Source organism: Haplochromis burtoni, unplaced genomic scaffold (assembly GCF_018398535.1).
Source record: "Haplochromis burtoni strain Fernald_Lab_line unplaced genomic scaffold, NCSU_Asbu1 Contig_23, whole genome shotgun sequence".
Classification (NCBI taxonomy): Eukaryota; Metazoa; Chordata; class Actinopteri; order Cichliformes; family Cichlidae; genus Haplochromis; species Haplochromis burtoni.
In genome coordinates this window covers 1931291-1946301 of record NW_024582384.1, presented here as the reverse complement: position 1 = coordinate 1946301, position 15011 = coordinate 1931291, and the positions used below count along the sequence as shown (strand labels likewise).

The following is a 15011-nucleotide window of genomic DNA, read 5'->3' as shown; positions in this document are numbered from 1 at the left end:
CAGAGGGGGGTTTCTGCTGATTAAAAATTGATGAGCTAAATAATAAGCAGATGTCAAGATTAAACCTTATTTAATCCTGTAATGTTTTGTGTGTGTGTGTGTGTGTGTGTGTGTGTGTGTGTGTGTGTACGTAGGCTGAGCTTGAGACACAGGCTGTAGCTGCGCTATTGTGAAGGTATCATATATACTAAAGATCACATTTCACCCTCTGTGTCTGTGTGTTTAAAGGGAAAAACGCGAGAGAGCTCAGAAATAAGATTTAAAATCCATCTTCACATGTTTCTGGTGTCATTATTGCTTACTTTTTGTGCAATTTTTGTAATTTTCCTCTGTTCACCCATTGAATATATTTTTATTTAAATAGTGCCACATATGCAACAGCAGTTGCCTCAAGGCACATTATAAACTAAGCTAAAAGCGTACAATAATACAGAGAAAACCCCAAGAATCAAGAGTGGGAAGGAAAAACTCCCTTATGAAGAAACTTAAACAAGTCCAGTCACTTTTCTTTCCAAGCTCCTTAGATTACAATGACCTGGATGACTGAAAACCTTCACAGACTATTCTGAAAGGATTCCACAATTTGTAGATGCATTGTTTGCAGATTAGAGAGTACAGCCCCGTCTGCTTCACAATTCATCCTGCTACTGCTTAGACCAGCAGTCAAAATCATCAATAAACAGCAGTTGGTTCCACTGGTACCATCGCTGTCAGGGTGCTGGGTCTTTTGAGTTTGACTTTGTGTTTTTGTGACCCTCTGTATTACAATCATGGTTTAAGTTCAGGTTTTATAGTTTAGCCTCGAGTCTAGTTCTTTCTATGTTTGAGTTTTCTGGTATTCCCAGTTTATGGTTCGTCTGAGGTTCCTCGTGTGTGTTTGTCTCACCCCTATGCCGCTTGTGAGTCTGTCACGTCATCTGTGTTTACGTCGCCCTGTGTGTGTGTCTTTGAATTTTATCTCCCGTTCCTGTTTGTGTCCCCCTCCTTGTTTTTCATTCCATGTCTCTCCTGTCTGTCATGTGCATCAATGTGTGATCTCCCCAACCCGTCATGTCTCTCCTCTCTCCCTCCCTCCGTGTCTCGTCTCCCTTAACTGTTTCCATGTCTCTTTGTGTCTCCTCCCTATGTCTCCCCAGACTGTCTTGTTCCTATGTACGTTCCTTCCTTCTGGCCCTGGTGTCTGAGTCTGTGTTTTATTTCCTGTTTTATTTTGACAGTCTATCGTCCAGTGTTTAGTGTGTTTAGTTTTGCTTTCCCCATCTCTTATGCCTATTCATTCCAGCTGTGTTCCCATGCATTTCCACTTTCCTTGTTTTCTCTGAGTGTATATATTGTCTCTGTCTCCCTCAGTCCCTTGTCGGTGCATCCGTTTACACTCCCTCATGTCTCCATGGTATTTCCAAGTATTTAACAGTATTTAGTTTTCCCAGTTTAGGTTTTTCATGATTTGTTCTTCGATTAATTTGGTTTCCCTGTTTTGTTCATGTCTGTTATCAGCCACAATAAATGTCTTGTTTTTTGTTAAGTCTACTCTATTCTCCTTTGTCTGAAATTTTAGCTGTATAGAAGAAAATGTTGATAATTCCCAAACACTTAATTCAATACTTTTGTTAAGTGTAAAAACTTATGGATCCAGCTGTAGCTAACTGAGATGTCACTGGTCTGGTTTACTCAAATCAGCTGGGTCTTGCACCTAGCCACAACACAGTTTCTTTGTTCTGTAACCAGTTAACCTTCACAGCATCACATTCATTTAAAAAAAAAAAAAATTTAATCCAGTGCTTGTTCATGCAAAATAAAGAATGTGGAGTTAGACCCTCATTACTTACACTGGGGTATACCATACCTGGTCTATGGCCAGATTTCTGTGAGTCCCCCAGAGCATGTTGTGCACTAGTGATTGACTTATAGAGCGAAAGAGAAAAATCTCTTTTAATGTTTTCACTCATTTACCAATACTTTATAAATCGGCCTCTATCCATTAATAATAATATCATTTTAGTAGCCAGGTTGTCGAAAAATACTTGGCAGGATCTTTTACTACAACTGGCAACAACAGCGGTATTTTTCACAATCTGGCAATCCAAAACTGTTCGTCATTTATAGACAACCAGTGACATGCAGTAACATCAACTCTTTCAATAATGAATCTTTAAGTTAAAACTTCGGAGCCTGTGACTTTTGAGGAAGTAATGGCAGCCAAACATTTCCAATTTACATCTTTAAGCTGACTAAATCTACAATGGAGACCATTTCCTGCTACGTACCAGGAGTGATACTTAAGAGATCGAAAATTTAATTTCCCTCCACATTTTTTTTTTTTCTTAAGTGAGCCTCAGCCTGAAGTCATGCATCTTGAACATCACTTTGCGGGATACCGAGAAGCTTGGCGCACGGCATAATTGACAGTGAGGTAACAGCGGCATCAACCTGGAGAAGAATAAGCCGCTCTGAATGGTGCTTTTTGCTGCAGAGCCTCAAGCAACAAATTGTGTCCACTTGAAATGCACCATTGATGAAGAGTCTATGTGTAAGAGAGAGAGAGAAGGGGGAAGAGAAAGAGAGGGAGAGAGCGAGGGCGACCACACAGTAAACGCAGAGCTCCTATGGCAGATCCGTTCCGCTTCACTATCACGCAGTGAACAGTTTTTTGGCTCTGAAAGAAGAGCTGCAAAAAAAAAAAAAAAAAAAAGCAGTTGGAATACCAGTTGTGGGGCTTTTTTGTTTTTTGGTCAGCAGTTGTCGGAGTTTGCGCCGCAGTGATGACCAAGCGCTCTTAGCGGGTTAGGAGTGGAGGAAGACGTCCGTTTGCCGTTTGCTGTCGCCTTGTCCGCTGGACTAACATCGCATGGGGACATGAGCAGTGTGGATCCATCCTCTAACAAACTGTTGACTTTCAATCAGCGGTAAAAAAAAACAAACAACAAAACAAAAAAACAACCTAAATCCCACTCATACCTGTGTGAATGCCGCTCACTCATCTGTTGATTGCATGCTATCGTATCTCCTCCAGCACTCGCATATTTTACGCAGCTGAACGCAAATTAGGCTGGAAACACCTGCTCTGGTGTCTTCCAGCGTTGTCACCATTTGTCGGTGCGCATTGGCACCTGCTAGATCCGCGACTTGTTTGTGCACTAACTGACAGGTTTTGGTCGAGTTCTGGCTACTTTACGTGTGAGGTGCATGATTTATCGGTCTTTGCTCGTTTACTTCTGTTAACTAAAAGCGCCGCTGAATCCACAAGTCTCCAGTCTGGAAGTAAAAAGCTCCTCAACGTACAGCTTTTAATTAACGAATTACTGTCGTTAGTTTTAAAAATTAAAAACAGACAGAAGCAAACCAAATTGGTTCATTTATTTTCTTTCATTTTTGCCCGAGAGAACAGACATCACAGGCGCTATGTGCATGGAAAAATGTGAATTATTCATAACCTGCTTTTCAGTTCAAGGTGTGGAGGTGCATTCGGCATTCTGGCTTTGTGTCAGTATAACATATGTGAGACACACAGAAGGCAGGCATCTGGCTTAAGCTGAGCAGCTGAGTTTAGATGTAGTCCAAGGCTGCTTACTGTGTGGAAGCTCATTTCCAGCTTCTTCTTCTTCTTCTTCTTCTTCTTCTTTTTTTTTTACAGATGGGAAATGCCACCGCTGCGGCTCTTTTAGCAGCTTAAAAGGGAAAGCTTTGGGCTGCAGTGACAGCTGAACACAGAGACTGGGTGTATAGGAAATACTCTGAGGTGCCAGCAGCATACTGCAGCGTTTGTGTGAAGATGACTGTGAAATGTCCATTCTTAAAATGATTTCTAACATCGCTGATCTGGATTTTTTTTTTTTTTTTTTTTTGCCCCATTTTGTGTGATTTCTGCATCATCTTAGCTTTCAGTGATCACTCTTGCAAATTGTGACTCAGTTTTATTGGGAATAATTCATAAGTCCTTATAGAAAAGTTAATGAGTAGCAGTTACTTTGCATACATATACTGTAGTGTGCTATGCAGCTCTGTCAATAACTTCACTTTGATATTTACATGCAAATTTTCTATATCACATCCTGGAGTGCACAATAAGAAATTATAATTGGGATACTGAATGCTTAATTGACAAATTAGTTTAAGGAATTTCTCATACTACCCAAAAATAGTCTTCCAGTTGGTAGTATAACATCATATTTTTGCAGTAATTCCTAATATTTATAGTTTTTCTTCATGTGTTGTTATGACAGCCTGTGTCGGAAAGCCTTCAAAAAGTAATATTATTTCTGAATTGTGTACCAGCTAATGGATATTTTATGTCGGCCCCAAAAGTCTTTTGTTTGGCATTGTTCCTGCTCCTGTTGGCATCTTTTTCTCTCATAAACAAATCCCATTTTGTTGTGATTAAAGAGTCACACAGTGCTTACTGTAATAGGAAAAAATGACTGGTTTAGTCTCGTGGAGCAGTTGGAGGTTTCGTGTGATGGGTGTACTCTACATTTCACTCCATTTCAAAGGCTGCTGTCCATTGTCTTGTGACAGAAACCACAATTTCCAACCTCTCCTGTACTGCATTACTGAGGGCAGCACTTGAGTAATGAATATCCATCTTACCTTGTTCGTTTCGAAGCGATTTCTCTTTGCTCTGAGCTTTCAAAGTCATTTTGCTTTGGCTAACAGCCATTATGCTGCTGGAAAGTGATTGTCTGGACTGCTGTGGTGCAAAGTTCAAGCTATGATGTCTAAACATATGGGTGGCTTCAAATGCGGGACTATAATTTCAGCTGTGCTATATCTCAAAACCATGTAATGACACACCATGTCAGGAGAGTGAGGTAGCTTGATGGGCTTACAGCCAGTCATACAAGCCTGAAAGTGGACTAGCTGCTCTGATGCAAACAAGGTGATGTGAAGCAGATGTAAAGTTCATCATGTACACACTTTTAGTACCCTGCATTACAGGCACAGACAGTAGGGGTGGGGGGATGGTATATAGATTAACTACCTATATTGATTTCAGAGTTGATGTTGTTATGAAATATATAAATGCACTCACTGGTTACCTTATCGGATACACTTTACCAGTACACCTTAGTTGGACACCTTTTAGTTACCAAACTTCCTTAATTCTATGTGCTCGAAACATTCCTTATACATGATCATGACTGACATGATGGCATCACACAGTTGCTCCAGATTTCTTGGCTGTACATCCATGATTTGATCTCCTGTTCCAACACGTTCTATTAGAATGTGATCTGGTGACTATGGAGGCAGTTTGAGTAAAGTGAACAGACTGTCATGTACAGGAAGGCAGTGTGAGATGATTTGAGCTTTGTGACGTCGCACATTATCCTGCAGGAAGCACCCACGAGAAGATCTGTACACTGTAGTCATAAAGGGACAGACATGGTTAGCAGCAATACTCGGGTAGGATGTGGTGTATAAGAGTGGGGTTTAAAGTGTGCCAAGAAACTATTCCCCACACTATAACACCACCAGCACCAACCTCAACCTTTGCTAGAAGGCAGAATGGAGCCATGCATTCCTGTTGTTTACAGCTGATTCTGATCCTACCATGTGAATGTTGCAGCACAACTCGATACTAATCAGGCCCTCCAGCCTTTTTCCTTTTCCTTTTTTCTTCTGTTGTCCAATTTTGGTGACCCCGCATGAACCATAACCTCAGTTTCCTGTTCTTAGCTGATAGGAGTGGCACCTGGTATGATCTTCTCCTTCTGCAGCCCATCTACTTCAAGATTCGACATGTTGGGATGCTTTTCTGCATACCTTGGATGTAGCCAGTGGTTGAGTTAGTATTGGTTCGTTATCGACTTAAGGAAGTTTGGTCATTCTCCTTTGACTCCTATGGTCAATAAGGCATTTTTACCCAGAGAACTGCTGCTCACAGGATTGTACAGGATGTAGAACTGGCAACATTGAAGCCACAATCAAATCTCCTTTTTTTTCATTCTTCTGCTTCTTCTGTTTGAATTTCAGCAGGTCGTCCTTTGCTATGTCTACATGTTTAAATGTACTGAGTTGCTCCCATGTGATTGGCTGAAAGAATAGCTATATTAACAATCAGTTAATATAGTCAGTTAAACAGGTGTACCTTATATTGTTGCCAGTGAGTATGTGTATAAATTGGAATATATACTTGAAATCCTGTCTGTGTTACACTCCTGCAGCTCTGTTCTCTGACAGGTACATGTTCCTCATCACATTCAGGGCACTTCACTCCCTCAGCTTGTTCCACCTCTCTAATAGCTTGTTAGCACAGCATGAATGTTGCTTATCTGTTTGGTCTGACTGAAACCACCTTGAGCACAAACAAGCAACCGGCTACACCTCACACATGTGTTAAAATACCTTTCATTTTACAAGTGTTTTCCAGAACATATGAAGATGTAGTCTCGGTCTGGCAACAATGTTTTTCCCTTTGAGCATTATGGAGGTTATGAGGTTTTGAAAAAAATAAACAAATCAAAATAAGTCAAAAAATATCAGTTGTAAAGATTTGATTACTCTGCATGCAGAACCACTTGTACATGCATCTTTCGCACAGTTCAGCCCTAACTCAAAATATGAGAATCGTCATTGGAAGCACCAAACTAATAAAATGAACAAAATGAGCTTCGGTAGGAGATGCAGTGGTTCTCATTAAGGAGATGGTTGAGGTAATTTCACCTAATCACCTTCCTCCAAAATAGAGTCCCTTTCATGACCCTCTCTCTCAGAGGTACAGTGAAGGGCAGCAACTCCCATTATGAGCAGAAAAACCCACAGCACATATAGTTGAAGGTATTGTTGTGCTGGACCACTTTCTTAATCGCATCTCTGTAGAAGAGGCAAGAATGAGGGATGGGAGAGTGTAAGGAGACGATGATGGATACATCCTGTAGTACACACACACACACACACACACACACACACACACACACACACACACACACACACACAAATGCAACCTTTAAGCCTGAGTGGGCATTATGTATTAACAGCCCTACATCTGCCTTTAGCTTGTCTGCAGAGACAAATAAACCTTACCACAGAGTGAGGAGTTAAATGGAGGTAAAAGGGAAATAGAGGGTGTTGGCCAAAAAGGAAGAGGAGGCTAAACATGGGGGTCATAATAGGCAATCGTGGTACATGATACACGGTAACACAAGATATTCAAAATGTGGAAGGTGTACAGCTAATAGCACACTGTTATTCACTGAATCAAGCTGAGCACCCATCAGCTAATCGGTTGAGTTAGCTTTCAGGAACAATGGCTAATATTTTGGGGCTTCTGGTGTCGCCGGTGGATCTCTAGGTGAGGACTTCCTGTACCATTGTTTTCTATGCAGATGACTTTTGAAAAACTAATAAAAGGCAGCAGCATTGTGAGACTATATATGGTTTTGATGCCAGAACTTAGTAGAGAAATCCTTGTTCACAGCTGTAAGATTCTTCTGGTAGTCTGTCACCAGGTTTGCAGACATCCCTGGAGGGATTTTAGCCCACTCCTCTTTACAGAAACTCTATCAATTCTTTTGGTTTCAGCGTAGTGTGTTCCCAGTGATGTTCCTGGTGACTGTCTCTAGTCCCTTCAAATCATTAACAAGCTCCTGCTGTGTAGTTTTGGATTGATCCATCACCTTTATCATGATCATCCTCATCCCAAAAGGCGAGATCTTGCATTGATCTCCAATTTAAAGGCAATTGATCATTTTATACTTCTTTCATTTTTGAATAATCGCGTCAATAGCTGTTAAGTTCTCGCCAAGTCTCTTCGTGAGTGTCTTTTAGCCCATTCCAGTGTTGTGCAGGTTTGGTTGTAATCTGTGTGACACGTGTACAAAGCCAGTCAGAATATCAACCAAACATCCAGAAAAAACAAAATAAAACACTTTCTATCCATTAAAATGAAACTATCATAAATATTAGAGACTTCTTATCTCTGGAAGTGAGAAATCTTATAAATTTGCCAGGGGATCAAATAATTATTTCCCCCCACAGGGGAAATAATAATTTGGCAATTGCAATCTTTATGTTTTGTCCTTATTGTGGATTGTTTACTGCACCCAGTATGATCCCGTTCAAATGTGATTGGTTATCAGAAGATGGATTACCCCTTGCCTTCTAATCCCAATCTCATAAATTAAATGTATAAAATCATGAAAGCCTTTAAAGATTTAAGCAGTTCTGTGATAGGTCACACACACTTGTGCTTGTGTTTGAACAATTTGTCCTGAAGCACCAGCTAGCATACTGTACCGATGAGAACATGCAACTTCAGTTTTCACACAGTTGCTGCGTGACAGCCGAATAATTTTAACTCCACACAAACTCCCTCCCCAAGAGTTATATCTGTAGTGTTACTGCAAATTGTGAGATATTTGCCCAGATCCGTGTGTACTCAGTGCGTATGCTTGTAAAGAAAAACATGTCTCATATGTGAGCATGAACTGGTACTGTAGCAGCATCCATCTATCCAGCTCTCTATGTTCAGTCTAATCTTATAAAATTCTATAGACAGAGAGGCATTGTTTCTGCTACTCTTCTCTTCTTTCTGGAACTTCTCTGATTAACATTTGAGGAAGGGAATGACACTGCACGGCATGACGAATTGCATTGCACATCTATTTGGCAGTGCCATTGCTTCATAAATGGTTTTATTGCTAATGGGATTTAACTAGATTCTTATGACATTTAGCATTCCAAAGAAATAAAGCGTCACAAAGAGAACTTTGAGAACGCTGCCTGCTGTGAATAGACAAATTAATTGATCGTTTTAGAGTTCTACTGGGCTCGCTTTGTCTTTTCAATTCATCTTTAAGATTTGAGGCTTTTTAAATTGCTACTAAGAATATCTTCTACATGGATAACGTTGGATCGATAATAACACGATTGTCATGACTAAAAATAAGCAGTGATACATGGGTGTATCAGCAGTACTGTAGGGCAATTCAGTGCTGTCATACTGAGAGTCTCTTAGCAAAGTTTTTGTAGGGACGGAAAAAATATTCGGTCTTTTGTGTGGAGCACCGAGTGTCAAACCTGACATTTATAATCACAAAAACACTTGAATGACTGACCAGCTTTCACTGTAATTTACTTACCACTGAGAGGAAAGAAATCCACTTGTTTACTTCCTCTCAGTGTTAAATGATGACATTCATGAAAGTGCAGTGTCCGTGTTAAATATGTTATAGCTGCGAGTCCGAGCTATGCTGTGATAAGCTTAGTGACTCAGATCTCTATTGCTATTGCTCTTTTCATCTATATCTCAACTAGAATGAAAATTGGAGAACTTATGCTTGTGCATGTTTTAGTGTTTTCAATATGTCATCATTTTATTTTTCCTTAAACCAGAGAGAAAACAGCTCCTTATTTTCTGTCCCTTCTGTGCAATACTACTTTATGTCTCCATTATAATGCTTTTAGGACCAGATAAGGTTATTCATATTGGAGAAACACTTAAATTTTTTGTATTAGTATTTTTTTTTACTTTTACGTGTGTGTGTGTGTGTGTGTGTGTGTGTGTGTGTGTGTGTGTGTGTGCGCGCGCGCACGCACTGGTTTGAATCTGTCCCTGTGTCAACTCTGTGCGAGTGTGTATCACCAGCAGTCATCTCTCCACACCAATCTCCATCTATCACTCGAGCCTAATTCAATCAGGACCCCCATCTCAATCAGAAGTGAGTTGGACACAGCTCCCGGGTCAGTCACTGTGCTGCTGGCAGCCACACCATACTGAGAAACAGACAGAGAAAAGAAAAGAAAACCATAAGAAGGAAAGACGCAATATGTATTTAATGCCAATGACCAAAAAGACAAGTAGGATAACTGAAAATGGAAAGAAGTGCCCTTTGGGTCATGGCAACCTTTTCGCTGACTCCCGCCTGAACTCTAAGAGTCTCACCTTTGTACCCCTGCCGTCTTCATTGCTTTCACCCGCCACCCCAGTTTTTGTTATTCCCCTCGGAACTTTTGATCCTACCTCTAAACAATATCCTGTGCAAAGGGCAAGAAGCAGTAGTTAAAATGGTAAATTTGGAAAGGGCAAATAATATAAAAGCACAGACAGCCCCACATAGAATTCCCATATTACAGTACACAGTTCACATTTACTAGTAATCCAATGTGAATACAAGCAGAAGATGATTACTTACCAATACTCATGTTGAAGGAGTGGCAACAAGTGGAAAATATGGATTTGATTTTTTTTTTTCTTTAGACACTCACTGGCCACTCGCCGTGAGAACTACCTTAAATCTTCAATGCACAGATACAACATGGTGCTGGAAACATCCATCAGAGATTTTGGTACATGATGGCTCAGCAGCATCATACAGTTATTGAACATTTGTTAGCTGTGCATCCATGATGCCAACCTCCCATTGCAGTACATCCCAAAGTTGCTCTATTAGACTGAGATCTGGTGATTGTGGGGGTTCTTTAAGTATAATTAACTTACTGTCATGCTCAGGTAACTAGATTGAGATGATCTGAGCTTTGTGACATGGTGTGTTATCATGCTGGGACAAAGGGATGGGATGCAACTATCCTCCAAACCATTAAACCACCAGCACCAGCCTGAACCTTTGATGCAGAGCGGGATATCATGTTGTTTACACTTCTGTTGTTGACAGTGGTCTTCTGCTACTGTGCCCCATCTGCTTAATGGTTGATCGTGTTATGCAGTCAGAGATGCTATTCTGCATACCTTAGTTTGAGTTAATGTCGCCTTTCAAAGTCACTTAAATCACCTTTTTTCCCTCCTATTCTGATACTCAGTTTGAACTTAAGCAGGTTGTCCTGACCATGTTTCATGCCTAAATCCATTAATAAGCAGTGGAAGTAGCTGGTGAGTGTATAGTAAATACTTAATAAATGATATTATAGTCCTTTAGTGAGCATAGTGCATAAAAGAAGTAATAGGCAACTATGAATAATTAAATGGCTCTATCCTCTGGCAGCTCCACTGACCTAGTCACCCTGATTTTCCTACAATTATCCAGGTGGTGCTTAGATGAAAAGTGAGATAGTAGTGTGAGAGGAGCCAGCTCATGGTGTGTTATAATGCATTGATAAACTTAATACTTTGATAAAGCCAACTTGAAATTGTTTATATGTGACACAAGACTGACTGGTGGCTTGTGAGTATGGAGGACACGATGCATTAAGCGGTTAAGTGATGAGTACCAGTAGCCTCAGGTGGCTCCAATGACTTATTCTTGTAGTGTGATTCACTACTGCCTGTCCTCAAAGCATGTAGCTGAAAAGTGAGTGTTTCAAATGCAGTTGTCATTCAATAACTATTTAAAGCAGTAAAAGTACATACCTGAGACCATAGATATGCATAAATAAGCCAAAATATCTCACGGTGTGATGAAATAGCTGGAAATTTAAGCACATTGATGGGCAGGATCATTGTATCAGCGCACCCAAACATAGGTGTTAGCAGAGGAATATAAGCAGGACGTGCATGTGGAAAGAGTTAGCAGGTTTAGGGTTACCTGTGGTCTCCAGCTTCTCCATTCACGGGGCCTCGTAGGACTTTACCAATCAAGTCAGATAGCTCTTCTTTTTCTTTTTGGTCTTCCTCATCGGTGGAAAACACAGCTCAGTAACAGAAGCTAAAGAGGTTACCGAGTTGTGCAGACGCCTTCTTTGCATGCATTGCCTTGTAACCATGTACTGTTTGAATGTGAAGAATGGTGAGACACACACAAACAGGTGTTCTTTAATAATACTATACTATGTATATTATGATAAAGAGACTGTAGAAAAACAGATGCTGCAACTGCCACTTGTGTATGAACGATGTCACAGTTTATGCATTGTATACGTATGTGATGAGAGCACATAGGACATGCATCTGAGTCTGACCGTTCCTCTGTGTTACAGCTCTGCCTCAGAGGACTTGGGGTGCAGGCGTGGAGACTTCAGCAGGAAACACTATGGTTCGGTCGAGCTGGTGAGTCCCACCCACAGTGCGCTCACGTCTTTGTTGCTCTCTTTTGTTTCTCAGCATGAGCATCTCTTTTTCTTCTTTCCTCTCATCCTCATCATTGATTCTTCTGTTGATGACCTCCTCTCTCTCTCTCTCTCTCTCTCTCTCTCTCTCTCTCTCTCTCTCTCTCTCTCTCTCTCTCGCTCTCTCTCTCTGTCTTGCTCTCTCTGTCTTTCTCATTCCCTTCCCACTCCCTGTTGGCATGGATGGACAACAGAGGGGGACTGATGAGTCATGACATGCAGGGCGTGGTTCAGGGATGTGCTTTACCAGTGTGGATCACAACAGTTCTCCACTCAAAGTCATTTAATTCAATTTTGTTTTTATTAATAAAGCACAGTGTATTAATCTAATGGGATTTTAAAGTGTAAGGTAAACATCTTACGATAGTATAGGGACAGATCTGACCATGGTTTGTGAGCAAGAGCTCTGCAACAGCAATGCAGGATGCTTTTTGCCTACCAGCCTCCAAACTTAATTCGTTTTGTTTTGATGCTGCTGGTGTAAAGCTGCGGCACAGTGTGTGTCTTTGTGGTTGATTACTAAGCTGTTGAGTCATTGTTGCCCTGGGGGAGCATGTGTGTAAGTGTCTGTGCATGTGTGTAAGCGTACGCCCCTCCACTGTGAGCTGAGTCTGTACTTCCCGATAGCGCAGAGGGACAGGAAGTCCTAGGGTTTTCACGCAGCAATCGTACTTCCTACCAGAGACATATTGCGGGTTTGTCCATGAGTGTCGGGCACCACGTGCTCAGCAGATTAGTGATGAGGAGAAACCGCACTGTGCCTATCAGCACTAGCATACAGACAGTATGGACAGTGAAGTGTGTGAGTGGGGTGTGTCAGTGAAAAGAGGCTAGTATCCAGAAACTGTGAGTGTGAGACAGGGTGAGGTCACTAGCTTCAGTGACTTGTTGCAGCGGGTCAGTGGTGTCCTCTCACTTCATTACCTCTGCTACACCTTAAAATCTATTTCTCTAGCATTAGCTCGGACCGTCGCTATGCGAAGCAAGGTAAAAAGTGACTCTGACCTAGCATCAGGGATTTAATAGTAGAAAAAAAAATGTAGATTCCGTATTTAAATGTAATTTATAAACAGCCTTTTTAAAAATATGGATTGAGTTTCTCTGTGGGCAGAGATGTATTTGACTCATCTGAGACTGAAGTTTACAGCTCTTTTTTTAATTTAGCCAACTACATCCTAGAATATACTGGCAGGTTTTGTATTGATAACTACTGTAAAATCAATAATAAAATCTAACGATAGATTAAAGGTGGAATTTGACAAGTGATGCTAAAGAGCTTAAACTCAAATTGATGACTTCTAGCCTTCTTCTGCATTAGTCCAGTTTAGTTTTTACTGTAAGCCTTACCACAGATACTGCAGACTACTTAGTTCAGTAACCTCACATTAGCCCTTTGACCAATGCAACACAGTTGATCATTTGATATATTAGCAAAAACCCATCCCACGGGCAGTTTTTCCCATGCCGGCATCAAACTTGGTATGTCTTGATGCATGCTCAATCATCCAAATCCCAAAAGGTTGATTCGTTCATCTGAACAGAATCAACCTTTTGGGATTTGGGATCCCAAGATTTGGGAGTTTCACTACATCCAGATGAACAGAATCAACTTGGTATGGTTACATGAGCATGGCTCTTTCAGTGTAGCAAGCAAATGCCTGGAAAGATTCTCCTCGATCTCCCAGCTATCGTGACCCTTTATCCCCTTCAGTTCATGCCATGGAATTGTAAAGGGGCGTCAGTTAGAAAATAAAAACCTGCCTGTTTTTAAAAATTAAACCCTATCATAAGCTTTAAATTGTACATGTAACATGCCTATGAATGTGCAAACGCTATGTTCATTTTATGTACATAAAAATAGGAGTGTACACTCATAAACCATTGTTTTTATATGCTGATACAAAGACAGAGTACTTTTATTTGAAGTAAATATTTTAACCACGTAGATGTTAGAAATATTGGTATCTTAGATTGTACCAATCAGTCATCAGAAGGAGTTTGGGGATAAACATACAGACATGCATACTCTGCAGTTATTATAGTATGATGATAACGGTTACGTCACAATATGAATTAATAACCATATAACTCAACAAGATAACCCTTCTTCTTCCTATCCACAATCTGTTACAGGCATGTGAAATAAAATGAAAATTGAATTCTCTTATACTTGTGGACCTCTATTTTAAACAATGAACTTGCAATCATCTGCCACTACAGAAAAAAAAGCAATGCAAAGCAGTTCTGCTCGTTTTAGTTTTGTTATTTAGCCAAATGCTAAAATACAGAAACTGCAGCTTTATTGACATTTAAATGCATACAAAATGATAACAAGAAAAGAAATAATGATTTTCTGACCCACTTAAACCCCTTGGCTGCAACTATTTTGAATATTTTATTGATTTAATAGCATATGCTTAAAATAATTACCATGTTATGAAAGTCCAAAAAGTTGCAAATCCTGACATGTGAGATCTCAAATGTTTAAATAATGTCTTACATAATTGGTCTATAGTATAAAAAAATCTACTCACTGCCGTAAGATTACTAAGCAACATCACAGTGTATCTCTTGTGAAAGCTACAGTTTTCATTGTAGAGTTAGGTGTCGGAACAATTTCTTAGCCAGGTGCAATGGCTAATTGCTCAGGTGTTCACGCTTTCCTGGAAACATCACAATGAGAAGGACAGAGTCCCTCTAGCTGCTTGCCTATTCTGCCAATTTCCATGCTAAGCTAAGCTAACTGGATGCTTGCAATTATAGTATTGTACTGTTGATCATCTCATCAGAGTCTGAGCAAAAAAAACAAACATTCATAATATGCATTTGTTTAACTGCCATGAGAATATGCCCTAAGTCTAACTTCTAGAGATTTACTTTTGAAGTTTAGTTTAACAGAATGGGTAACAGCTTCATCCATATGCTCTGAAGGAAGCTGGATAGGCTGTGTATGTTAATCATAATAAACTTTAGTACAACCACCTTTGTGCTTTTCTAATGCTATTATAGTG

The 15011-nt window shown here is 40.3% G+C and overlaps 1 protein-coding gene across 6 annotated transcripts in view; it reads left to right on the top strand.

Annotated features, from left to right (window-relative positions):
* The window catches only part of garnl3 (GTPase activating Rap/RanGAP domain like 3), a 78499-nt gene that overhangs the window by 16426 nt on the left and 47062 nt on the right, over positions 1-15011 (top strand). For 5 of the 6 annotated variants that reach the window (XM_014332079.2, XM_005917229.3, XM_005917231.3 and 2 more), the window contains one exon: positions 11872-11941. In XM_014332079.2, coding sequence (XP_014187565.1) covers positions 11872-11941 — 70 coding nt within the window. Of the gene's footprint in view, positions 1-1249; positions 2907-11871; positions 11942-15011 lie in introns of those variants that run through there. The other variant, XM_005917230.3, reaches the window with a different exon arrangement.